At 42.5% G+C, this 23066-nt stretch overlaps 1 protein-coding gene across 5 annotated transcripts in view; it reads left to right on the top strand.

The window, feature by feature from the left end:
- Positions 1-23066, top strand: part of LOC137374449 (zinc finger X-chromosomal protein-like) — a 54218-nt gene that overhangs the window by 2407 nt on the left and 28745 nt on the right. For 2 of the 5 annotated variants that reach the window (XM_068040579.1, XM_068040575.1), the window contains exons 2-3: positions 6235-6318; positions 10493-10590. In XM_068040579.1, the coding sequence (XP_067896680.1) occupies positions 10524-10590 (67 nt within the window). In that variant the 5' untranslated portion in view covers positions 6235-6318; positions 10493-10523. The remainder of the gene's footprint in view (positions 1-6234; positions 6319-10492; positions 10591-23066) is intronic. The other 3 variants (XM_068040576.1, XM_068040577.1, XM_068040578.1) reach the window with 2 other exon arrangements.

The raw sequence follows: 23066 nt of genomic DNA, 5'->3' as shown, positions 1-23066 counted from the left end.
TATTGATACAAAATGCTTTGTGCTTTATTTCTAAGAAAATATATCCAAGAATGAAGGAGAGGGAGTTGCAGAGTTTGCAGTGCCCTAACACTGACAGGATGGTACTAGGAACCAAACAAACACAATTTCCCTCCTAATCATTTGGTCTGTCTTAGATTTGGAATTATTAATTGATGGATGAAAAGGCAATTTTTCTCTCTCAGGTTCTGTACACTCCGTATTTAGCCCACAGCCTTGAAAGTCAGAACCAAGTTAGCCAGGACAGTGGCGATAAATGTGATCAGTATCTTTCAGGTGAAAGTATCATTTCAGATTCACCACTGTGAGCAGCTCTCAATCGTTATTTCTTGATAATATGCTTCTACATGGTAATTTTATGATAAAATTATCCATGGAAGGTCTAAATTGATAATTTATGTAATTTCAAGAACTTTGAAAGATAGATGGGGATTATGGATTTTTTTTCCAGTGTGAATACTGACTTAGTGAGTTATTAAAGTTCTTGTTCGTGTAATACACTAAAGATTTTGGTCTATGTTCTCCTTGCACATTGAATAAAAATGTGATATTGGAAAATGGGACGAAGTGGGTAGCTGACACATGTGGGCTGTGTTCCTCCTGTGGTAAAATACAATGATTTTGCATGAACCTTTTGTTACTACAACTATCAGTTAACATTAATACTCCTGATTTTATTCCAAATCCTGCAGTTGCAAAATGGATAGACTGCTTCAAGTATTATGGCAGTTGTATATTGCCTTTGCTGAGATCAGTTAACTCAGGGCTGACTGAGGGTCGCTTCTGGAACTTTTTTTTCTATGGTTAAGAGACTAATCTCTAAGCCATCAGGTGAAATAAGTAGGGGTGGGGGTTAATCACTGAGTTAAAACTCCCATCAGCACAGAGCTACTTTTGAAGTCTAGTTAATATTATATAGTAGGTATCAAAATTAGTGAATTTTTGTAGTCAGTGTAACTGGAGGAGGGGATTAAATGGGGAATTCCAGTCCTTTTCCATCAAGGATTCCTGGAACATCAATGAGTTAACAGAAAAATATTGCATTTTCAAAGCTTGCTGGACAACTCAGTAGTATCTTTGTTTCCATTATTGTTAATTGTGAACCTGCTTGCCAACAAAGAGATATAATAAAAATTTTGTACCTCAGTCGCACCACTGGGAAAGAATATATTTTCTATGGCGGTTCTTAATTGTTTGCATTGGTATTTGGAAGACAGATTATACATTTCTGTTTTTCCCACTGGTATGAGTAATATTTTCCTGTTTTGGGTACTCACTGTGTGAAGCACTACAAGTTAAATATAACATTGCCGACTGTAAAAGTAGAACTTCTGGACCTGTCCATGTCTGTTTACTGCTGCCTGCAAATAATATTTTTATTGCACGAATGATTTTTTTGCAATTATCTCTCGCAGACAAAAACTCCTTTTAGTATCTTGAACTGAGATTGTGTTTATTGATTTTTTTTTAACTGACTTGTGCTTAGTTTTGTCTTCTGGGACTACTTTCTGGTGATGGGTTAAGATTGTCCAAATTTATAGGACCCTTCTAGCTCGTGAAGAAAGAGAGAGTGGACTTTTATTCAATTAGTCTGAGCAAGTCCCCAAGTTTAAGGAGCCCAAACATAAGGTTTTGGAATAATGAGGTCAGACTGCAGAATTCAGATGGCCGAGTATGAGCAAGTTGTGTAGCTTGTCAGCAGTAAATTATCTAACCTATTACACCTCTCCAAAATAATTTTACATTAGATCAGTTATATTAGTGGTAGGGAATGGCAGATTGATAACTTATGGTGAGTTTTTAGAACTTAGTACATGAAAGCTCTTGATGGCTCAGTAGCTAAATGCATTGCTAGCTGTGATACTGAACAATTTAGACAATGGATCCAGGTTTGATGCTTGGCATATGCTGAGTTAGCTGATATGAGAGATTATAATTGGCTTCTGTTTATGGGCTAAAGAGGGGAAAATCAGTTAGAGTTTCTGCTATTTGCTATCATATGGCCCCAGTGGAAGGTCCAGCTATACAGCTGGCAGATGAGCGTAAATTGGGTTCTATTGTGATACACTCACTTATGCCAGCACACAGTGTTGAACACCAGCAATGGGTCAGGTATCGCAAGGCTGCTCGTGCTTAAACGGCTGTCCACTTGACTTGCTAGGAAGGGAGAGAATTCGGACATGAACTAAATGGCATGTTTATGTAGTTAATGCACACTAATGGATTGCTGATGGTCAGACTGGTAGAAGCATGGAAGTGGAACATTTAGTGATTCTGTTAATCAAAATGGTCCAGGACATAGTTTGCAGGTGGAAAAATGCTGCTATATAAGAACATAAGAAATAGAAGCAGGAGTAGGTCATTCAGCCCCTCAAGCCTGCCCCGCCATTCAATAAGATCATGGCTGATCTGTCTCAGGCCTCAACTCCTCTTTCGGGCCTGCTCCGCCTAACCCTCGACTCCGAGATTTCAAAAATCTGTCTACCTCCTCAAATACATTTAGTGACCTAGCCTCCACAACTCCGAGGCAGAGAATTCCAGAGATTCACCACCCTCTGAGAGAAGAAATTCCTTCGCATCTCAGTTTTAAATGTGTGCCCCCTTATTCTGTAATTATGTCCGCTAGTTCGAGATTCCCCCACTAGTGGAAACATCTTCTCAACATCTACCCTGTCGAGCCCCCTTAAAATCTTATATGTTTCTATAAGATCACCTCTCATTCTTCTAAACTCCAATGAATAAAGGCCTAACCTGTTTAGCCATTCTTGATAAGACAGCCCCTTCCTCCCAGGAATCAGCCTAATGAGCCTGTTCTGAACTGCCTCCAATGCTAGTATATCCTTCTTTAAATACGGGGACCAAAACTGTACACAGTACTCCAGGTGTGGCCTCACCAACATCCTGTACAGTTGTAACAGGATTTCCCTATTTTTAAACTCTAACCCCCTAGCAATAAAGGCCAAAATTCCATTTTCCTTCCTAATTACTTGCTGCACCTGCATGCTAACCTTTTATGTTCCATGCACAAGAACACCCAGATCCCTCTGTACTGCAGTATTTTGTAGTCTTTCTCCATCTAACTAATAGCCTACCTTTTTATTTTTCCTACCAAAGTGGATGACATCACATTTTCCCACATTGAACACCATCTGCCAAGTTTTTGCCCACTCACTTAACCTATCTATATCCCTTTGCAGATTTTATTTCCTCATCACGACATGCCTTACCACCTATTTTTGTATTGTCAGCAAATTTGGATACAGTACACTCTGTCCCTTCCTCTAAGTCATTAATGTAGATAGTAAATAGCTGAGGCCCTAGGACTGATCCTTGTGGCACCCCAGTAGTACGGCTTTCCAACCTGAAAAAGACCCATTGATCCCGACTCTCTGCCTTCTGTGCGTTAGCCAATCCTCCATCCATGCCAACACATTACCCCCAATACCCTGAGCTCCTATTTTGTGCAATAACCTTTTATGTGGCACCTAATCAAACACCTTCTGAAAATCCAAATACACAACATCTACTGGTTCACCTTTATCCACTCTGCTTGTTATATCCTCAAAGAACACTAACAAATTTGTCAAACGTGATTTCCCTTTCGTATGACTATGTTGACTGTTTGATTGCATTATGTTAATCTAGATGTCCTGCTGTTTCTTCTTTAATAATTGACTCAAGCATTTTCCCAATGACTGATGTTAAGCTAATTGGTCTATAGTTTCTTGCTTTCTGCCTCCCTCCCTTCTTGAATAGGGGTGTCACATTAACAATTTTCCAATCTGCTGGTACCCTCCCGGAATCCAGTGAGTTTTGGTATATTATGACCAATGCCTCCACTATCTCTGCAGCCACTTCTTTTAAAACCCTTGGGTGCAGGCCATCAGGTCCTGGCGACTTGTCTGCCTTTAGTCCCATCCGTTTGTCCAGCACCTTTTCCCTCGTGATAGTGATTGTTACAAGTTCCTCCCTCCCATTAACACCTTGCTCATCTATTATTGTCGGGATGTTTATAGTGTTTTCCACCGTGAAGACTGATGCAAAATATTGATTTAAATTATCTGCCATTTCCCTGTTCCCGGTTATTAATTCCCCATCCTCATCCTCTAAGGGTCCCATACTTACTTTAGCTACTCTCTTCCTTTTTAATATACCCATAGAAGCTCTTACTGTTTGTTTTTATATTTCTTGCCAATTTACTGTCAGAACCAATTTTCTCTCTTTATTAGTTTTTTAGTCATCCACTGCTGGTTTCTCAAAACTTACCAATCCTCTGGCCTACCACTCATTTTCGCCGCATTGTACGCCTTTGTTTTTGATTTGATACTCTCCTTAACTTCCTTTGTTATCCATGGGTGGTTCATCGTTCTCTTTGAGTCCTTCCTTCTGACTGGAATAAATGTTTGCTGAGTATTATGAAATATCTAATTACTATGCTACTTATATGCTACTTACTGTCATTCAGTAATTGCTGAGGAAAAAGTTGAAGCTTTAGAACCTGAAATTGTTGTGTGTAAGGTGGTTCGAACCACACTTGTAAGACTTCACACACACATTTGCCCATGCTGTCTTTTGACCCTGATTGTCAATGTTTCACTTTGTCATGACTACACAAATAATTCCAGTTTTAATATAATCATGCACTACTATATCAGTATGTACATGCCCTCTGTTGGTAACAAAAGATTTCTCAGTATCATCGTTACTGTTACCAGAGATAAATCTTATTGCTGAGGAAATTGGAACAAGAGTGCCATCTAGAACCGTTTGTACTTCCTGCAAGTTCATAAACATATTTACCATTACACACAAATGTCCATAAGTCACAATTCAAATCTGAACAAAAAGCTAAACACTTCAGATGCTGGAAATTGGAAACAAAATAGGAAATGTTTGAAACACTTAGCAGATCTGGCAGCATCTATGGAGAGAGCAGACAAGTTGACATTTCGTCAGAGCTGGAAGATATTTCAGTTGAATAGTTCAATTGAGGGTCCATATTCTAAATGTCAACCTGTCTGTTTCTGTACAGACACTGCCGAACAGGTGGAGTGTTCCTCACATTTTCTGTTTTTGTTTCCAATCTAGGTTGTCACTTGCACTCTTATGGACAAATTGTAACCATAACAACAGTTTTTCCCCTCCATATCCACATATAGGGCTGAATTTTACCAGCCCCTCGACGCCACAGGTTGGGGGGGGGGTGGTGGGGGGAGCTGGTAAAATTCTGCGGGGAGAGACCCCCGATGTCGAGATGGGCCCGCCGCACATTACCGGTGGCGGGGGGGACCTCGGTGTGGCCCTGTGCCAGTTGGCGGTGGGCCCTTCATCTGAATCTGTAAATACACAGTAATAATATGTAAATTGACCTACCTGCAGGCGGCGGCTGTCCCACGCCAATTTTATGGCCGCTGTTCGTACTTTGCGTGCCTTCGGAGCTCCGTACAGAGTTCTGAGGCGAGAACCTGGTGGGGTGGGGAGAGGAATAAATTTTCAGGGTGGGAGAGCGGGGAAAATAATTTTAATTGGCTGTGGGGATGGTGGGAAGAGGTTGAGGGGGCAAGTTTTGTCAATGAGGGTCAATTAAAAGATCATTGGGGGGTTGGTGAAGGGCCTCCATATCATAATTGTTCAGAACAAAATCAGTACTACTGTAACTTTAAACATTAAAATTTCTGGTAATGGCTTAAAGCCCTTTAAAAATGGCGTTGGGGTGGATGCTGTTGCCGGGGGCACAGCAGCCGCCCCCTCTACGCCATTGGAGGCGGTCACCCTGCCCCTTCTATTTAAATCAGACCTCGTGCTTAACATCATGGGGGCTGTGAGGCGGCACTTCCATGTCAGAAGGCCACCGCTCTCACAACGTTTCAGGTCAGTGACCCTTCAGAAGAATTCTGGAAAATTTTGAAGGGTCACTGACCTGAAACATTAACTATGCTTCTCTCTCCACAGATGCTGCCAGACCTGCTGAGTATTTCCAGCATTTCTTGTGTTTATTTCAGATTTCCAGCATCTGCAGTGTTTTGCTTTTATTATACTGTCTGGTCCAAGTTCATTTAAAAGAATTACTTTGAAATATTGTGAAGACTATCCACTTTGGTCTTTCAGTGCCCTCAGACAGAAAATGTTTATTATATAGCAACAACAAATGCATAGATTCTGAAGGATGAAATATATGTGGTGAAATTGACTTGGACTTTATTTCCTTCTAACAAGTGACTCCTTCATTTAGCTGTGCCTGGATAAACATGCCGCAATCGCTGATCTTCATCTATACACACTGAAAAAATACTTTTAATGGTAAGTAATTAAAATACAAACAAGTTGCTTAAATCTAAAACCACAGTACTATTAACAAGTATGTCTTGAAAGATAAACCAGAATGGTTTTCAGATTAAAGATGTTTGGTTTTAAGGGATAGTTCAGGCTATGGCTTAAAATTTATGAGACAAATACCGAATTGTTACAAATGAGATCTTTTTCAAATCAGTATTGTAGCTGGCCTTTTTTGGGGCTCCAATTATTGCCACATTTCTGAGACTGGATGGTAAAATATAATTTTTTTTAATTGAACCTCAGTGTTCAGCAGTGAATGTTTGCAGAAGGGGCAGGAAGGTGAGGCTCAGGTGAGAAATATTTTGGTATGGTCCAATGCTGTAAACATGGTGAAGATGGTAGTTTCAATCAGAAGACTAGTTCTTTCTCAGTTTTAAGCAAGTTATTACAATTTTACCCATGAATATTTGACGTTGCACTTGTTGTGGAGCTTTACCCTGGATGATTATTACATTAAAACTTCTCACGAGTCTGTGATCAAATATTTTTAAGTTGGGGCCCAGCAGATGATGTTTCATGGTAATTATCTCTGAATGTTGCTTTCCAAGTAATATTCTATGTAAGTCACACATTCATGCAGATTTCCTTGATCTGTGAGTATGAGGGTGTGCCTTGTGTGCCATTTTGAACAAGCTTTGGTTATCTGTGTCTTCTACACATAGTTCAGTATTTATTTTTTTGTTTAAATCTAAAATAGGAATTTGAAGGAATAAATATTTACTGTTCTTGGGCACAAACAACTAGTAAATAGTTACTCATAGTGACACTTCAAGGAAGACTGTAATTTATTAATGCATATTCGTCTTGAATTGATAGTTGAGAAACTTGTTTACGATGGTGTTGAGCCTCAGAAATGAGTTTGAGTAGTCCTCCTTGAGTACAATAAAACATTTCATAAGTTAGTACTACTGGAAGGTAGTCTTTAATCCATTTGCAACACTGTTCATTAAATAACTTTGTTTATCTTCTGACTTTCCTTTTTCTTCCCTCATGTGCCCCCCTGAAGTTAGCGAGACATATTGGGGTGGGGTACTCGTATGTGGGCCAGCAACTGTCAGTACCACAGCCAAGTCTCCTCTTTATCTGTGAGCCATGGTCAATATTAATAGGGTATTAAAATTGGAAACTGGAGTCAGTTGCCAGCATTCGCCAGAGCTGGCGGGCAGCCATAAAGACAGGGCTAAATTGTGGCGAGTCGAAGAGACTTAGTAGTTGGCAGGAAAAAAGACAGAGGCGCAAGGGGAGAGCCAACTGTGCAACAGCCCCAACAAACAAATTTCTCTGCAGCACCTGTGGAAGAGCCTGTCACTCCAGAATTGGCCTTTATAGCCACTCCAGGCGCTGCTTCACAAACCACTGACCACCTCCAGGCGCGTATCCATTGTCTCTCGCGATAAGGAGGCCCAAAAGATTAAAATTGAAAGGCATCACTTTTGTGCCTAAGCTATTCACTTCTGCCCTTGCAGCTGAACTGTGATCGTGTTTGAATAACTTTGCCATATTTTTAAAAAAACTTTCCCTAGCCCATGAGCGCTAAAATGAAATATAACTGATTTTTCCCGTTCTCCCTCCCATTGCTGGATCCCAGAACTGAGATTGGATTTGAATCTGCGACTTCTCTGGTCTTTATAGACTATCAACTATCAGAAACATTCAGGGTACGATAAGGAAAAGAGAGGCTTTTAGCAAATACAAGGAGAGCAAATCAACGGAAGCATTAGTGGAGTTCAGAACGTGTAGGATGGAGCTTAAGAAAGCAATTAGGAGAGCAAAGAGGGGATATGAGAAAGCTCTGGCTGGTAAAAGTAGGGAAAATCCCAAGATATTCTATAAGTATATCAATGGGAATGGGATAACCAGGGAAAGAGTAGGACCCATTAGGGACCAAGGGGGAAATCTGTGGGTGGAGCCAGAGGACATTGGTAGGGTGTTGAACGAATACTTCACATCTGTCTTCACCCAAGAGAATGAGGATGTAGATGTGGAACTCCGAGAGAGAGACTGTGAGGTTCTTGAGCAAATTGTCATAGGGAGTGACAAGGTATTGGAGGTTTTGGCAGGCTTAAAAGTGGACAAATCTCCAGGTCCGGACGATTTGTGTCCCAGGATGCTGTTGGAGGCGAGGGTGGAGATTGCAGCGGCTCTGACCCAAATTTTTAATTCCTCTGTGGCCACCGGGGAGGTGCCAGAGAACTGGAGAACAGCTAATGTGGTCCCACTATGTAAGAAAGGTTGTAGAGATAAGCCAGGGAACTACAGACCAGTGAGTCAGTCAGTGGCAGGGAAACTATTGGAGGAAATTCTGAAGGAGAGAATCTATCTCCACTTGGAGAGGCAAAATTTGATTAGGAATAGTCAGCATGGCTTTGTCAGAAGGAGGTCATGCCTAACAAATTTGATTGAATTTTTTGAGCATATGACCAGGTGTGTAGATGAGGGTAGTGCAGTTGATGTAATTTACATGGATTTCAGCAAAGCCTTTGACAAGGTCCCACATGGGAGACTTATCAAGAAAACAAATGCACATGGGATACAGGGTAACTTGATAAGGCGGATTCAAAATTGGCTTAGCTGTAGGAGACAGAGAGTGATGACAGACGGCTGTTTTAGTGACTGGAAGCCAGTGTCCAGTGGCGTACCACAGGGATCTGTGCTGGGTCCCCTATTGTTAGTCATTCATATAAACAACATAGATGACTATGTGGGGGGTAGGATCAGTAAGTTCGCGGATGACACAAAGATTGGCCGAGTGGTTAACAGTGAGGTTGAGCGTCTTGGGTTACAGGAAGATATAGACGGGATGGTCAAATGGGCAGAAAAGTGGCAGATGGAATTTAACCCTGAAAAGTGTGAGGTGATACACTTTGGAAGGAGTAATGTGACACGGAAGTATTCAATGAATGGCCTGACACTGGGAAGTTCCGAGGAACAAAGGGACCTTGGCGTGTTTGTCCATAGATCTCTGAAGGCTGAAGGGCAGGTTAATAGGGTGGTGAAAAAGGCATATGGGACACTTGCCTTTATCAATAGAGGCATAGATTACAAAAGCAAGATTATGAGGGGCGTGGATAGGGAGCAGCTGTTCCCCTTAGTTGAAGGGTGAGTTATGAGGGGACAGAAGTTTAAGGTGAGGGGCGGGAGGTTTAAGGGGGATTTGAGGAAGAGCTTTTTTACCCAGAGGGTGGTGACGGTATGGAATGCACTGCCTGGGAGGGTGGGAGAGGCGTGTTGCCTCACATCCTTTAAAAAGTACCTGGATGAGCACTTGGCATGTCATAACATTCAAGGCTATGGGCCAAGTGCTGGCAAATGGGATTAGGTAGACAGGTCAGGTGTCTTTAATGCATCGGTGCAGACTCGATGGGCCGAAGGGCCTCTTCTGCGCTCTATTATTCTGTGATTTAACAGTTTTCATACAGTCCATAACATCCCCAGCTTATACACACTACTGAGTCAGCGGCGCTTGAGATGGCTTGGCCATGTGAGCCGCATGGAAGATGGCAGGATCCCCAAAGACACATTGTACAGCGAGCTCGCCACTGGTATCAGACCCACCGGCCGTCCATGTCTCCGTTATAAAGACGTCTGCAAACGCGACATGAAATCGTGTGACATTGATCACAAGTCGTGGGAGTCAGTTGCCAGCATTCGCCAGAGCTGGCGGGCAGCCATAAAGACAGGGCTAAATTGTGGCGAGTCGAAGAGACTTAGTAGTTGGCAGGAAAAAAGACAGAGGCGCAAGGGGAGAGCCAACTGTGCAACAGCCCCAACAAACAAATTTCTCTGCAGCACCTGTGGAAGAGCCTGTCACTCCAGAATTGGCCTTTATAGCCACTCCAGGCGCTGCTTCACAAACCACTGACCACCTCCAGGCGCGTATCCATTGTCTCTCGAGATAAGGAGGCCCAAAAGAATAACATAAAACTGGTAATGTTGCTGCTTCAAATGGCATGGTTGAAATTATGAATGAAGTTCAGTAGGTAGTTGGAGGTAAAATTCTAAAATTTACCCCAAGTTTGGATTTTAGTTAACAATCTGCCATCCTATTTGTGCATATACCAATGTGAAAAACAAATAATATTTGTATAGCAACACTAGTAGTGAGAGAATCCTGAAAGCTTCTTGATTCATTTAACAGATTTAGCAGTGACTGATGAAATTTGCAGACCATGGATGAAGATGTAGGAAGGCTTGAACTGCAACAACAGGAGCCGAAGGTGATTTTTGATAACACAGGTAATCCAAACCGAGATTTGTATTAAGAATATTCAAGTAGTAATTTAATACACTGGAATCTTTTATGGCAGCATTTTTAATGTACATGTCCTAACTTGATGGATTAGAATAAAATTTATTAAAGTAGGGTTGAAATTGATTTGAGGTGTTTCTTTTTGGACTTGCCAATGTAAGTTGCATGATCGCACATAGGACAGCTCCCACGATTGTTTTAAAAGTATGTCACACACACCGGAAATGCAACGATACAACAATCACAGACTAACTCTGAAGAGTTATGAAAAACAGACTTTGTCTTTAAAAAATGAACCTTTATTTTAAAAAGTGAACAATGGTCCAAAACGGCCACTGAAGAAAAAGGGGATTGGCGTTTTGTGTATTCAAACAGTCTGACAAAGACAAAGGACAAATCTTCAAAGCCAAAAGGTGCTAATGAACCCCATCTTGCACCTATCCTAAAAACATTTCAGAATTGAATGTCGTCTTCTGAAACAAAGGAGGTGTGAAGTAGCCACATTCTGGGCCATTGTGCAATCACCATGGGGAAGAGAGGAGAATGTCTTCTACCAGGAGGTTAGGGGTGATGGTTTTAGAGAGAGAGACTGACACAGAAGGTGAAGCCACTTGTAACCGCTTGAGTTCCAGCCAAGCCAGGAAGCACAGTGCCCTGCTGAAAAAATCCTACATCTACAGTATATAGTAGTGAGAGCTAGAGGTAACCCAAAAGCTAGGGCGGCACAGTGGCGCAGTGGTTAGCACCGCAGCCTCACAGCTCCAGGGACCTGGGTTTGATTCTGGGTACTGCCTGTGTGGAGTTTGCAAGTTCTCCCTGTGTCTGCGTGGGTTTCCTCCGGGTGCTCCGGTTTCCTCCCACATGCCAAAGACTTGCAGGTTGATAGGTTAATTGGCCATTATAAAATTGCCCCTAGTATAGGTAGGTGGTAGGGAAATAGAGGGACAGGTGGGGATGTAGTAGGAATCTGGGATTAGTGTAGGATTAGTATAAATGGGTGGTTGATGGTCGGCACAGACTCGGTGGGCCGAAGGGCCCGTTTCAGTGCTGTATCTCTAAAAAACTAAAGAACCTTCAATTGAGAGAAATCTACAATCATCTCAGGCCTAAATCCATCTAGAACTTGATTCTCGAGAGTTCAACAGGATTATCGCAACCTTTCCCCCCACTAAAAACCACCTTTCTCTTCTCTATCTGTTTCATCGTGTGCGCTCCCGTGCGCGAGTGTGAGTGAGTGGATGCGGTTGCGACAATTTTGGGATAAGGCGTATTGATCAATAAACAATTGACTTTTTAAAACCTACAAGAAAACCTGTCGTCGTCTGTTTATTTGAGAAATAAAACACCCAAGGGGCTAAATTCTCATACAAATATACTTACTGTGGACAGATGGGGAGTTGAACATTGGGAACAATCCACGTCACACCACGTGGCCATAACAAATTGGGGGATGAAGCCAGGATCTGAACCGCCAGATAAACAGATTTGGAAAACGGAAGTAAAATTGACCTAAAATTGTGGAAAAATAAACAAGTTTTCTTGTATTCTTTTTTTATCTCTACGGTGCTAGAAACAAAAGAGATGACCACATTTAATGCTATGGAATTTGTAAAGCAGGGAGATATATCCCACAATAAGTTAAACAAATTAAATATTAAGATTTAAAAAGCTTACCTACAGAGGTGGGAATCACGTTCAGACAAAAAGCAAAGAAACCTAAACTGGTGAAAAGTCTAGCAAGCTATTTTAAACTTACCCCTGAACTAGAAGAGGACAGCAGAGACTGAAAAAAATCATTCTAGCTAGAATCCAGTTGCAGATGAAAAGGGAAGAAATACAGTTTCAGTTACAAAAGAAAAAAGAGTTAAGAATTTCAGTTGAAACGAGAGGAAATATAATTGCAGAGAGTTGACTTAGAGACTGCAAACCCAAAATGAAAATGCTACCAGCCACTCAAACCGTATCCCAAATTCCGAGCAAAGCTTTGATGTGCTGAAACACTCCAGGCTAACGCCAAAATTTAATGAGGAGCAGGTTGAGTCATATTTTATCTCATTTGAGAAAATAGCTACCAGGCTAAAATGGCCAAAACATTTTTGGACTGTCCTCTTTCTTACAAGGTAATTTCATGGGTAGGGCTCGTGAAGCTTTTTCCCTGTTATCAGACGAGAGTTCCTCTGATTATGCATGAGTTAGTAGCGGAAGCATTTAGACAGATTCCGACACACCCGGCAAAGACCCAGACAGATTGTGTTGAATTCGAAAGAATCAAACATATGGCTTTTGATCACTGAATATGATCTCTCCAGTTTGAACCCTCATATGAAAATTTGAGAGAAATGATGTAGTAGTATGGTAGTATAAGAACACACATCGAAGAACAAAGAGTCACAAGAATAAGGGAAGCTGTTAAAATGGCCAACTATAAATTAATACACATCCCTAACTCCGAATAAATACGGTCTAGTAATTCGTGCAAGCTATGGCAAGATAAGCAGAGAAGTAGAAATAGGCTTGAGAGAAAAGGAGAACAGGGAAGGAAAACCCGACCAGTCTCCAACTTGTAAAAGAAGGAACCCAGGAGGTAAAGCAGTAGGAGTCTGCCCGCCATGTTTCCAGTGTGGCAAATCTGGGCATGTCCAGGTCAATCGCTGGTATGCTTAAAAAAAAACAGCAGGAAGCACTGCAGTCAAGCCCACGTCTGTCGCTTTGAAAGTGATAAGCCTGTGTTCTAATACCACCCAGGGGCAGAGCACATATCAGAACTTTTTGCACAATGGAAAAATGACTCCTGTGACCCACGCACCAGAGAAGGAGATAACATCCTCAAGGCTACCGGTTGTTTTCAAACCCTACTGGCAGCCAAACTGACAGAAGTGCCACTGGAAAGCAGAACAAATAACACCGTATTAGTAAAAGGGCTTACTGGCAAATGCTTGTTCCCTTAGTTAAAATTTACTTAGAGTAAGTTGGTCACAGGGGTAGTGACAGTGATACTGTTACTCCCTGCTACTCATTGAATAGTGCCATGGGTTTTTTTTTACATCCACCTGAACAGGAAGGTGAATCCATAATTCTATGTGTCATCTGAAACGTGGCACCGCTGACACTGCAGCACTCCCTCATGTTAGCTGCTTAGATTGCGTGCAGATGTCTTGAAGTCTGATTCATCAACTCAGTTTTCACTGGAACTCCATTAGGAATAGGCTAACTCTTGGACTGCTGTTCATGTTTTTTAATCTGTCCATATCCAGATTAGCATTTGTCAGAATTAGTGACAGTTCCTTTGCTCTCCACTCTTCCATCTGTAGCCTACTCTTGATCCTGTTTCGTATGAATTGTCACATTGCTTCCTCTTTGGAAGAAGCGATTTTGCCGTTGAGAATGTCTCAATCAGAAAATTGACATCTTGTTCAGTTCCTCTTCACAAATCCTCTAGCTGTCAAAAGACATACAGGACCAAATCCTTCCTAGTGGGAAACAACGGTGGAGTATTCACGATTTCACTAGTGACTCCTGCTGAAAATGACAGACAACAATGTTAACTATAATGTAAGATAACGGAGGGATAAGAAACGACCACTTGGCTCATTTTAGAGGAGAAAAGTAACCTTATTTGGGAACCCTATTTTCAGGTTGCTTAACATAACATAAGAACATAAATAGGAGCAGGAGTATGCCATTCAGCCCTTCGAGCCCACTTCGCCATTCAATAAGATCATGATTGATCTTCTACTTCAATACCATTTTCCTGCACTATCCCCGTAACCCCTGATGTTTTTAATTTGTAGAAATCTATCGATCTCCATCTTGAACATACTCAATGACTGAGCCTCCACAGCCCTCTGAGGCAGAGAATCCAAAGATTCACCACTCTGTGAGTGAAGAAATTCCTCCTCATCTCAGTTCTAAATGGCCTGCCCCTTTTGTGTCCCCTGGTTCTGGACTCTCCAGCCTGGGGAAACATCCTTCCTACATCAACCCTGTTGAGCCATGTAAGAATTTTGTATGTTTGAATGAGACCGCCTCTCATTCTTCTAAATACCAGAGAATAAAGGTCCAGTCTATTTAATCTTTCCTCGTAGGACAATCCCTCCATCCCAGAAATTAGTTTGGTGGACCTTCATTGCACTCTGTCTATGGCAAGTATATCTTTCCTTGGGTAAGTAGACCAAAACTGCACACAGTACTCCAGGTGCGGTCTCACCCAGGCAATATATAATTGCAGAAAGACATCTTTACTCCTATACTCAAATCCTCTTGTAATGAAGGCCAACATATCATTTGCTGCCTTAATTGCTTGCTGTATCTGCATTTTAGCTTTCAGTGACTCATGAACAAGGACACCCAAGTCCCTTTGAAGTTTAACACTTCCCAGCTTCTCTCCATTTAAGAAATGGCTGCGTTTGCTGACACGCAACCACTAGGTGGCGCAGTACTAGCACCTGCGCAAATGCAGCCTCTTCCACTTAAACATCGCTGCCTGCAACGTAAAGCCTGGCTCGGGTATAAAATTAAAACCCAACCCGGGCCGGGCCCGACCCGACCACAGCCAACCTGGGCCTGAGCCCTTTAATTTTTTTCATGCCTGACATGACCCAACATGACACGAATATCGTTCATCTGTTCTGGCAGCAAGCTATTCCTGCAGATGGAGCTGTGGGGAATCATGGGTGAGCCTGATCCCGTGACTTCCCGGAAGCAGCACTGTCCAGCCCAGCCTGACCCGAGCCTGAATTCTGGACTCGGGATATAGACCCGACCCGACCTCGACACGTAGCCTGGCTTTCCTGTGACGTTCAGGCAGCTGCCAGGTTTAAAGGTGGCACTGCTCAATTTATCTCAGAAAATAATTTCAACCCGAAAATCCCCTAAAAGGCTGCCATCGCTGCCTCCATCCCACCCCAACAAACCCTGCTGCTGCTGCCATTGCTTCATTTGTATCATTTCTTGACTGTGTCCTGCTTAACTATTTTGACTTTTTTTTTTGACAACGAACTCTGGTATGATGCTGCTCCTTGCTTCCCCCTACACCCCCACACTTTGGCCACTTGCTCCTTGCTCCCCCACATCCTGCTCTCCGGCTGTACGCTCCTCCCCCACCCCCCCCCCCCCCACCCCTCCTTCCTGACCGAGTGGCCAGAGGTGGGGGCGAAAGCGAGCAACTGGAGAGCAGGGTGGCAGGAGGCGGGAGTGGGGAATAATCGGCCGGGGGAGAAAGCGTCGATGCCTGGAGCGAGCAGCCAGTGGGGCGGGAGAGAGTCGCTGAGTGGGGGGGAGCGAGTACCTGATGTTTTCCTGCGCATTCACACCTAGTCCTGGCGGGCCACTGGGTTGTCAAGAGTCACTTTGTTAAGAAATACTCTGTATTTCTGTTTAGTGGATAACCTCTCATTTCTCCACATTGTATTCCATCTGCCAAATTTTTGCCCACTCGCTTAGCCTCTCTAAATTTTATTTATTTATTTATTTTTATTTAGAGATACAGCACTGAAACAGGCCCTTTGGCCCACCGAGTCTGTGCCGACCATCAAACACCCATTTATACTAATCCTACACTAATTCCATATTCCTACCACATCCCCACCTGTCCTTATATTTCCCTACCACCTACCTATACTAGGGGCAATTTATAATGGCCAATTTACCGATCAACCTGCAAGTCTTTGGCTTTGGGAGGAAACCGGAGCACCCGGAGGAAACCCACGCAGACACAGAAAGAACTTGCAAACTCCACACAGGCAGTACCCAGAATTGAAGCCGGGTCGCTGGAGCTGTGAGGCTGCGGTGCTAACCACTGTGCCGTCTTTGCTGCATTCTCACAACTCACACTTCCACCTAGTTTTGTGTCATCTGCAAACTTGGAAATATTACATTTAATCCCCACATCCAAATCATTGATCTAGATTGTGAATAGCTGGGGACCAAGCACTGATCCTTGCGGTACCCCACTAGTCACAGCCTACCAATCTGAAAATGACCCATTTATTCCTACTGTCTGTTTTCTGTCCGTTAACCAGTTCTAAATCCATGCCAGTATATTCCCCCCCGCAATCTCATGTGCTCTAATTTTGTTTACTAACCTTTCGTGTGGGACCTTATGAAAAGCTTCCTGAAAATCTAAATATTCCACATCCACCTGTTTCCCCCTTATCTATTCTGCTAATTACATCCTCAAAAAACTCCAAAAGGTTTGTTAAAAATGATTTCCCTTTCATTAATCCATGTTGACTCTGCCCAATCCTACCATTATTTTCTAAGTGTCCTTTTATCACATCTTTTATAATAGACGTAGGGAAAATGCTAGAATCTGATGAGGCTAACAGGTCTGTAGTTCTCTGTTTCTTTCTATCCTCCTTTCTCAAATAGTAGGTTTACATTTGACACCTTCCAATCTGCAGGAACCATTCCAGAGTCAATAGAATTTCGAAAGATGACCACCAATGCATCTATTATCTATTCGGGCGGCACAGTGGCGCAGTGGTTAGCACCGCAGCCTCACAGCTCCAGCGACCCGGGTTCAATTCTGGGTACTGCCTGTGTGGAGTTTGCAAGTTCTCCCTGTGTCTGCGTGGGTTTCCTCCGGGTGCTCCGGTTTCCTCCCACATGCCAAAGACTTGCGGGTTGATAGGTAAATTGGCCATTATAAATTGTCCCTAGTATAGGTAGGTGATAGGGATAGGTGGGGATGTGGTAGGAATATGGAATTAGTGTAGGATTAGTATATAAATGGGTGGTTGATGGTCGGCACAGACTCGGTGGGCCGAAGGGCCTGTTTCAGTGCTGTATCTCTAAACTAAACTAAACTATCTCGACTGCGACCTCTTTCAACACTCTGGGATGTAGATCATCTGTTCCAGGGGGTTTATCTACCTTAATTCCCATTAATTTCTCTAGTACTTTTTTTTTCTAATTTTAATATCTTGCAGTTACTTGTTTACACTAGTCCCTTGATTCTCCATTATTTCTGGGAGGTTTGTAGTATTTTTCTCTGTGAAGACAGGCATGAATTATCGGTTTAGTTTCTCTACCATTTCCTTATTTCCCACTATAAATTCTCCTGACTCCGCTTGAAATGGACCCACAATTGTCTTTGCTAATCTCTTCCTTTTTACATACCTATAGAAGCTTTTACAGTCTGTTTTTATGTTTCTCGCTAGTTTACTGTCATATCCTATTTTCCCTTTCTTAATCTTTTTCTTGGTCCTCCTTTGCAGAATTCTGAAATGTTCCCAATCCTCAGGTTTTACCATTTTTTTGGGGGGCAACTTTATATACCTCTTCCTTTGCTCTAATACAAACCTTGATTTCTTTCGTTAGCCGTGGTTGGAACAATTTTTTCCTTGCTGGATTTTGTGCGTTAAAATAATGTATTTTTGCTATAAACTATGTATTACTTCTTTAAATGTTAGCCATTGGCTGTCTACCATCATACCTTTTAACATAGTTTCCCAATCCACCATAGCAAATTTGCCCCTAATACTTTCATTGTTTCCTTTGCTTAGATTTAAGATCCTAGTTTCTGATAGAATTTTACATTAAGTAATGAAAGTGATGTAGTTTAATCATAATATGGTCACTTCTTCATAAAGGCTCCTTTACAAGAAGATTATTAATTAGCCCTTTATCATTGCACAATACTAGATCTAAAATAGCCCATTCCCTAGTTGGTTCCTCAACGTACTGCTCTAGAAAACCATCTCGCATTCATTCCAAGAATTTGTCTTCCTTAGTATTAGTACTACTAAAGTTTACCCAGAAGATTGAAATCCCCCATGATTACAGTATTACTCTCATTACTTGCACCTCTAATTTCCTGATTTATACCCATGCTGTTTGGTGGCCTGCAAACAACTCCGACCAATGCTTTCTGCCCCTTGCTGTTTCTTAGTTCCACCCAAACTGATCTTACATCTTGATCTTTAGAACTAATCTCTCACTATAGTACTAATGCCTTCTTTAATTAATAGAGCTACCCCACTACCTTTTCCCAGCTTCCTGTCCTTTCCTTCTAGCCACGTCTCTGTAATGGCTATCAGATCATAACATATGAATTTCTATTTGAGCTGACAATTCATCTGTTTTATTGCAAATGCTGCAGGCATTCAGATGCAGAGCCCTTAATTCAGTTTTTTTAGTGTTTTTGTAAACTGTGCCCCTATCTGCTGTCACACTCTTTTATGTTTGTAATCACTATCCCTTCCTACCATACTCTGGTCATCATTGCCTTTACTGCTACCTTGATCTATTGCCTTGTCATTTCCCTTTAATCTACTCAATCTTCCTCTACACTATCCCTTCGCCCCCCCCCCCACCCCCCATATGCCCCCCAACTATTTAGTTTAATGCCCTCTACTTCCCTAGTTATACGAATCGCTGGAACACTTGTCCCAGCCCAGTTCAGGTGACGTCTATCCCAACAGTACAGCCTCCACTTTCAGCAGTACTGGTGCCAGTGCCCCATGAACTGGAACCCACTTCCCTTACACCAATCTTCGAGCCACGTCTTCATCTCTCTAATCTTATTTACCCTGTGCCAATTTGCACGTGGTTAAGGTAATAATCCAGAGATTATTTCCTTTGATCTGCTTTTTAGTTTAGTGCCCAGCTCATACTTACTATGCAGAACCTCTTTCCTAGTCCTAACTATGTCATTGGTACCAACGTGGACCACCACCACTGGATCCTCTTCCTCCCACTGCAAGTTCCTCTCCAGCCCTGAGCAGATGTCCTGAACCCTGGCACTGGGCAGGCAGCACAGCCTTCTGGACTCTCGCTCTGAGCTACAGAAAACAGTGTCTATCCCCCTCCCTATACCGTCCCCTACTACCACCACATTCCTTTTAATTCCCCCCACTTGAATGAATTCCTGTACCATGGTGCCATGATCAGTCTGCTCATTCACACTACAGCCCTTATTCTTGTCCATATAAGCTACAAGAACCTCGAACTTGTTGCTCAATTGCAAAGGCTGCTCCACTTCTACCTTCGCGATCCCCTTACCTGCCTGCCTCGCAGTCACACCCTGCTATCCCTGACCACTAACCAAATCAGACGACCTCTAGCTCATTGTGCGTTCCATCTTCCTCTTGCCACCACTGGCAACCATTCCTTCAGCCACCTAGAATCTACTCTTTGGAATTCCTTCTCTACCACCCTCCACACATCGCCACTTCTTTCTCCTCCTTCAGGACTCCTTTTAAATTAATTTATTTGACCAAGGTTTTGATGACCTTTGCTAATCTCTTTTTCTTTATGCCTCTGAAGCACCCTGTGATGGTTTTCTATGTTATAAACACCAGAAATTCAATTTATTGTTTCACCAGATTCTTTCTGCCTCAAGATATTGCACAGATCAGAAGTGAAAGGAGTAGAGATAATTCTTGTCTTCCTTCATTGGTCCAGGATTTGTGGTTCTTGTATCATATACAGATGCGATCCAGTGAGCTCAATTTCAGCTCTGCAACTAATTAGACTTTCTCTCATAGTTGGAAACAATGGCCCAAATTGTGCAGGGGTCTTTGTTGGCTAATTGTCAACATTTATCCTCTGAAGCTGACCACAGCACATGGACAGATTAACACAGAAATCCTGAGGTTGCATTCTTTCACCCTATGTGTATATAGAGAGTTATTTTGATCTATGTATTAGAAAAAACATTTAGAATCATAGAAAGTTTAAGGCACAGAAAGAGGCCACCTGGCCCACAGTGTCTGTGCCGACCAAAAAACGATCCACCTACTCTAATCCCACCTTCCAGCATTTGGTCTGTAACCCTGCAGCTTACAGCACTTGAGGTGCATATCCAGACTCCTTTTGAATGAGTTGAGGGTCTCTGCCTCAACTACCCTTTCAGGCAGTGAGTTCCAGACCATCACCACCCTCTGGGTGAAAGAGTTTTTCCTCAACTCCCCTCTAATTTTTCTACCAATCACTTTAAATCTATTCCCCCTCATCACTGACTTCTCTCCTAAGCTGAATAGACCCTTCACCTCCACTCTATCCAGGCCCCTCACAATTTTGTACATTTCAATCAGATCTCCTCTCAGCCTTCTCTGTTCCAAGGAGAACAACCCCAGCCTATCTAATCTTTCCTCATAGCTGCATTTTTCCAGTCCTGGCAACATCCTAGTAAATCTCCTCTGTCCCCTCTCCAGTGCAATTAGATCCTTTCTGGAATAAGGTGACCAGAGCTGCACACAGTACTCAAGTTGTGGCCTAACCTATGAGTTATACAGTTCCAGCATAACCTCCCTGCTCTTGTATTCTATACCTCGGCTAATAAAAGAAAGGATTCCATATGCCGCCTTAACCACCTTATCGACCTGTCCTGCTACCTTCAGGGATCTGTGGGCATTCACTCCAAGGTCCCTTACTTCCTCTACACTTCTCAGTATTTTCCCACTAATCTTGTATTCCTTTGCCTTGTTTGACCTCTGCAAATGCATCACCTCACTTTTTTTTCTCCAAGTTGAATTCAATTTGCCACTTTTCTGCCCATCTGACCAAACCATCAATATCTTTCTGCAGCCTCCAGCTATCCTCCTCGCTAACTACCACACGGCCAATCTTTGTGTCGTCCGCAAACTTCTTGATCATGTCCAAATCGTTAATATACACCACAAAAAGCAGGGGACCCAGTACTGAGCCCTGCGGAATGCCACTGGAAACAGCCCTCCAGTTGCTAAAACATCCATCAACAATTACCCTTTGCTTCCTGCCACTGAGCCAATTCTGTATCCACCTCGCTGCATTTCCCTGGATCCCATGGGATTTTTTGATTTTTTTTTTTAACCAGTCTGCCATGTGGGACCTTGTCAAAAACCTTGCTAAAATCCACGTAGACCACATCAACTGCAATACCCTCATCTATCTTCCTCGTTACTACTTCAAAAAATTCGATCCAGTTGGTCAAACAAGATCTTCCCTTAACAAATCCATGTTAACTATGCTTGATTAACCTGTGCCTTTCTCAGAATAGATTCCAATAATTTGCCCACTACTGAGGTTAGACTGACTGGTCTATAATTATTCGGTCTATCCTTCGCTCCCTTTTTAAACAGATATAACGTTAGCAATTCTGCAATCCTCCAGCACCACACCTGTATCCAGTGAGGGCTGGAAAATGATAGTCAGACACTCTGCTATTTCCTCTCTTGCTTCTTTTAACAGCCTAGGATATATTTCATCTTGCCTTGGTGATTTATCAACTTTCAAGGATGTTAGCCCCATTAATACTTCCTCTTTCCCTATGTTTATAACATCCAATACTTCACACTCTTCCTCAACTACAGTATCTGCATTGTCCCCCTCTTTTATGAAGACGGACGCAAAGTATTCATTAAGAACCTTATCAATATCTTCCGCTCCTACACATATTTTACCTGTTTGGTCTTTTATGGGCCCTACTCTCTCCTTCGTTATCCCCTTACTCTTAATGTATTGATAAAATATCTTTGGGTTCACCTTGATTTTGCTTGCCAATATTCTTTCATGCCCTCCCTCTCTTTGCTTTCCTAGTTTCCTTTTTGTTTTCATCCCTCCATTTTCTATACTCCTCTCAGCTTTCTGTAGTATCGAGTTCTCTGGATTGGACATAAGCTTTCCTTTTCTGCCGTATCTTACCCTCTAGGTGCCTTGACATTCATGGGGTTCTCGATTTGGCCGCCTCATCCTTTTTCCTTGTGGGAACATGTTTACCCTGAACCCCTTGAATCTGCCCTTTGAATGCCTCCCACTATTCTGACACTGATTTACCTTCAAGTAGCTGTTTCCAGTCCATTTTCGTTAAATCACTACTCAGTTTAGTAAAATTGGCCTTACCCCAATTGAGAACTCTAACTCCTGTTCTATCTCTGTCCTTTTCCATAATTATGTTAAAACTGACTGAATTATGATTACTACCACAAAAATGCTCTCCCACTGCCACTCCTTCCACCTGCCCATCTTCATTTCCTAAAACTAAGTCTAAAACTGTGCCCTCTCTTATTGGACTTGCTACATACTGGGCAAAACAATTCTCCTGAATGCACCTCAAGAATTCTTCTCCCTCAATTTCTTTCACACTAAAACTATCCCAGTTAATATTGGGGTAATTAAAATCCCCTACTATCACTGCCCTGTTGTTCATGCACTTCTCAGAGATTTGCCTAATTATCTGCTCTTCTATCTCACTCTGACTGTTCGGGGGGTCTACAGTACACTCCCAGCAGTGTGATTGGCCCTTTTTTTGTTCCTTAGCTCAATCCATATGGCCTCATTTGATGAACCTTCCAACATATCATCCCTCCTCACAGCTGTAATAATTTCCTGGACCAAAATTGCCACGTCCCCTCCTTTCTTATCCTCCGCCCTATCGCGTCTGAAAATCCTATAACCAGGAATGTTGAACTGCCATTCTTGTCCCTCCTTAAGCCATGTTGCTGTAATAGCTATGATATCATACTGCCACGTGTCTATCTGT

Source organism: Heterodontus francisci, chromosome 10 (genome assembly GCF_036365525.1).
Source record: "Heterodontus francisci isolate sHetFra1 chromosome 10, sHetFra1.hap1, whole genome shotgun sequence".
NCBI classification, from domain to species: Eukaryota; Metazoa; Chordata; class Chondrichthyes; order Heterodontiformes; family Heterodontidae; genus Heterodontus; species Heterodontus francisci.
This window is presented reverse-complemented; position numbering and strand designations above follow the sequence as displayed.